The following is a 3677-nucleotide window of genomic DNA, read 5'->3' as shown; positions in this document are numbered from 1 at the left end:
ACCTCTGCAGGTCTGTTGTAACATTTATCAAAAGTGTGAAATCCAAGATAACATAATTAAGTGCACACTTTCTGATAATAGGTGAATTTATCAAGTTATGGCACCTTTACTTAATAAGTTAGTACATCATTTTTTTTTTTAAATTAATTTTCACCCTGTTTATTTTTTGTTTTTGCTGTTGCCTGATTTATCCTGTGCGGTGGTTGAAAAGTTTTGAGCTCGTCGCCGTTCCAACTCTTGTCTAGCCTTCTCTCTTCTCTCTTCTGAATCATTTTGTTGCTTCACTTGAGTGACTGAAAAATAAATTTTATTTTTGTAAATCTGCCAGAAAGCTCGTATTATTAATGACAAAAACGAATTCAAAAACGTCAAAAATATTCTTTAAATAAACAAAATGAAGCATTGTATCACTCAAAATGTAGTGTACCACATTACCATAAATCGTACTCAGATATAGTAACTTGACATATCCTCAATATTCAGAAATAAGCCACGAAAACGTGTGCATAAAGTTTCCTCAAGTAGTTTTGAATAACAAAGAGCATTCGATACGAAAATTTCGTAACGTGGCATTTTTAACTAATTTTTTAAACGTTTTGCACCCTTACGTTAAAGAAATACATACCATATCATTTGGAAGAAACAAAAGTTGTACGTGTAAAAAGAAAGTTTATTATTGAATGATGGAATGCTTTTAAACTCTTATTTTCATTTATCACAATAACTCACGTCAATTCTGGCATGCTAAAAATTATAGTTGGTAATAGAACCGCAGTAAAAGTGAATCATGTACTATTAAGTAGCTGAAAAAGTCAATACTGAAGTTGTCAGCATAACCCGGGCCACGTACTCTAATTACAATATCGTCTATTGGGTGTGACTAGTCTTTTTATAGTCATTATTTCGAGTTTTCACGTCGATGTTGCTCATATGAAATAAAAATTATACGTGACACTATATTCTCAGTAATTAAAAAAAAATTCAGTATCTTCTTCACTCGCTTCGATTTCATTAATAATACTATACAAAAAACAACTTGTTATTATTATAATTATTATATTTATATATATGAAAGTACTTACTAAATTCTCCGTTTCTATAACGACAATTTGCATCTCTTCTTGAACCCATTTTTTCCTATTGACTGAACTATAAACTTGAAAGCTAAAACTAGAGTGTGACTGTAAGACTCAGGTCGGCAGCGTTTTTAATACTGATATTCACTACTTGTCAGTGTGTAATCTTCAGTGACGTGAAGTAAAAATTTTGAAAGCGGCCAATAATGATTTATTGGTTAAGAATAAGTATATTAGAAAAGTACACAATACCTTTTAAAGAAAGCAATTTCGTATAGTTTTATGGATAAGAAATAAAAAAAGTTTTCGCGTGCATTAATGGCTTTTTACGGGCTTCGAGTTGAAAGTTTTGAATTTTATGCGCAAGCCCGGGAGACTCAAACATTAGAAATAAGAAATTGTGGTAAATTAAAAAAAAAAATGTTGCCTTGACCTAAAACTTATGTGACACTCACGCGTCATTATTGAAAAAACGTTCAAGCTTTTGTTTACACCCTTCAAGGTATGTACAAATTTTGTCACAAACTAGATAGTATCAGAAATGATATTTTGAAATGTAATACATTTTTTCTGGCTTTAAATTAATTCAAGAGAATTTTAATCGTATTTTATCTAGTTATCGCGTTTGGTCACGTTGACTGATCATATTGAGGGGGGGAAGTAAAAAGACAAATTTGTCAATTTAACGTGTAAGTTATGTAACTTTCTTATAACAAAGTAGTTAGCTGCCGACTCAATTAATTTCACTTGATAAAATTAAACATATAAAGTCCTGAAAAATAAAAATAGTCCAACATACGATGATGCATGATTGTACTTTGAAGTTAACGAAAGTACGATTTCATAACAGTTGAGATAAAGGTCGAATAATGATGTTAAATGTACCACGTTTTTTCCTGAAAAATTTGTTATCTTGCATTGTGGTCTTACACAAACAATCTGACAGCTATTGTAATACAGTATTTTAGAACGATACATTAACTTCATAATAAAATTTACTGCATTTTTATAATTCAATGGAAATTAGAAATGGGTTTGGATGTATTAATGTAACTGAGAGAGTGTTTGTCTACTGATTAAAAGAAAAAATATATTTATATAAGTAACTATACTGTGTGAATAAAATAAAAAATCTGGATTCAACGTAGGCTCAATATTTACAATAGAAGAATCGATCTTTGAAAAACTATAAAACATTTTCGTTCGACAAAAGATATCTTTTCATAAATGACATAAAAAAGTGTATTCAGTGTGATTTTGGAGTCTTGAATGATGAGTAAAAGTAATTATTTGAAAAATTTTGATAAAAAAACTCGTATAAATATATTTTAATGCTTTTTAATTGAATAAAATTGAACTCTACATGGTAACTTACACGATCGCAGCATTTTCTAGAATGTGTAAGAGGTGTGAATATCAAAATCTCTTAATGCCGATAATTAGCTGAAACATAGATAAAATTATGAATTTTCGTTTTTACAATGACCATGTAGCTAATGGTGAGATTTTCATTTCCAAAATGCAATAAAGATCAAACAAACACTGAGAATTAATAATTCAGCGTTTATTGTTGACGATGAGTTGCAAGCATCGGTGTCGCAGCAACGATTGGAGATGACTTCAAATCGAGGGTCTCCTTTAGTGTTCCAGCAGTTTGCTTTTGGTGCACATTGGCTAATGAAGAAATATAAATTGGAATGTATGTTGGGAACAATTGGTGTCACGGGATAACCTAAAATAGAATAATTTTTTTTTTTTTATGTTTTCCAGTAACGTTATGGTAGATAAATAAATGTTGGACTCACGTCCTCGTTTAATTTGACAACTCCATTCATTATCCGAAACATTGATAAAAGGAAAAAGTGGCAATGTACTCATGAAACTTGCAAAATTTGTAGCATTGCACTCCACGAGGGATGACTCGTTCATAATATTCTGGTACCACTTGTCGTTGGTAAAATGACATACTTGATAGCACTTTATTCCAAGAACTAGAAAATCAATAAATAATTTAAAAAATACTTAGATAAACGAATATCCGAATCTTTTCACATTTTGTTACATTTTGCTTGAGGGTGCAAAGGACTTGCTTAACACCTCAAGTTCAATGTAACTGATACGCATAAGCTATCTAAAATACTATAAGTAACTTATGTACACGCACCTTTTTTAATTTTTATAAAGATTGACATTTTTTTTTTGCCTCTCGTGACAAAATTTGCAATTAAGTTAGTAAAATATGTGAAAGTAGTACTCTTACCTTCATTTGTAGTCCACAAAAGTGTTAGGATGAACACTGGAATGCTCCAACGAAAGAACATGGCGGCGCGGATAAGTAGTCGAGGTGTCGCTTTTTCACAAATTTACGAAATAATCCTAACAAGCAACGACTCGACTTGATCTGTTATAACGAAGATATTAGTTCACTTAGGAGCACCAACGACGTATTTCGATAAAAGCAGCGCCTCATAAGATTAAGTAATGAGAAGCAATCAAAAAACACTTTGTCGTGGCGCATAGTCTACGCTACACACGTCAATAGATTTTAACGACTGTAGTTAAAATAAATAAAATAAATGTGTCCAATAAGAATAGAATTAA

The 3677-nt window shown here is 30.9% G+C and overlaps 1 protein-coding gene across 1 annotated transcript; it reads right to left on the bottom strand.

Moving 5' to 3' along the window:
• Positions 1 to 2462: 2462 nt before the first annotated feature.
• Positions 2463 to 3430, bottom strand: LOC149375351 (uncharacterized). The gene is made up of 3 exons (XM_089588991.1): positions 3337 to 3430; positions 2882 to 3067; positions 2463 to 2808 (listed from the first exon to the last, which is right to left on the bottom strand). Exons 1-3 carry the CDS (start codon positions 3395 to 3397, stop codon positions 2585 to 2587), a joined length of 471 nt encoding a protein of 156 aa, XP_089445117.1. The 5' UTR covers positions 3398 to 3430; the 3' UTR covers positions 2463 to 2584.
• Between the last annotated feature and the right edge of the window lie 247 nt (positions 3431 to 3677).

The sequence above is a fragment of the Copidosoma floridanum genome, unplaced genomic scaffold, assembly GCF_036245765.1.
Source record: "Copidosoma floridanum isolate Cflo_tuat_1 unplaced genomic scaffold, Cflo_Japanese_pri ptg000007l, whole genome shotgun sequence".
Taxonomy (NCBI): domain Eukaryota; kingdom Metazoa; phylum Arthropoda; class Insecta; order Hymenoptera; family Encyrtidae; genus Copidosoma; species Copidosoma floridanum.
Note: the sequence above shows the minus strand (reverse complement) of the source record. Positions and strands in the feature narration are given on the sequence as shown.

Excerpts from the sequence above, each read along its gene's own strand:
- LOC149375351 (XM_089588991.1), bottom strand. The coding sequence starts at position 3,397 with ATGTTCTTTCGTTGGAGCATTCCAGTGTTCATCCTAACACTTTTGTGG. Across the intron at positions 3,068-3,336 it reads TTTGTGGACTACAAATGAAG|TTCTTGGAATAAAGTGCTAT; the intron begins GTAAGAGTACTA and ends TTGATTTTCTAG. Across the intron at positions 2,809-2,881 it reads TTGTCAAATTAAACGAGGAC|GTTATCCCGTGACACCAATT; the intron begins GTGAGTCCAACA and ends ATTCTATTTTAG.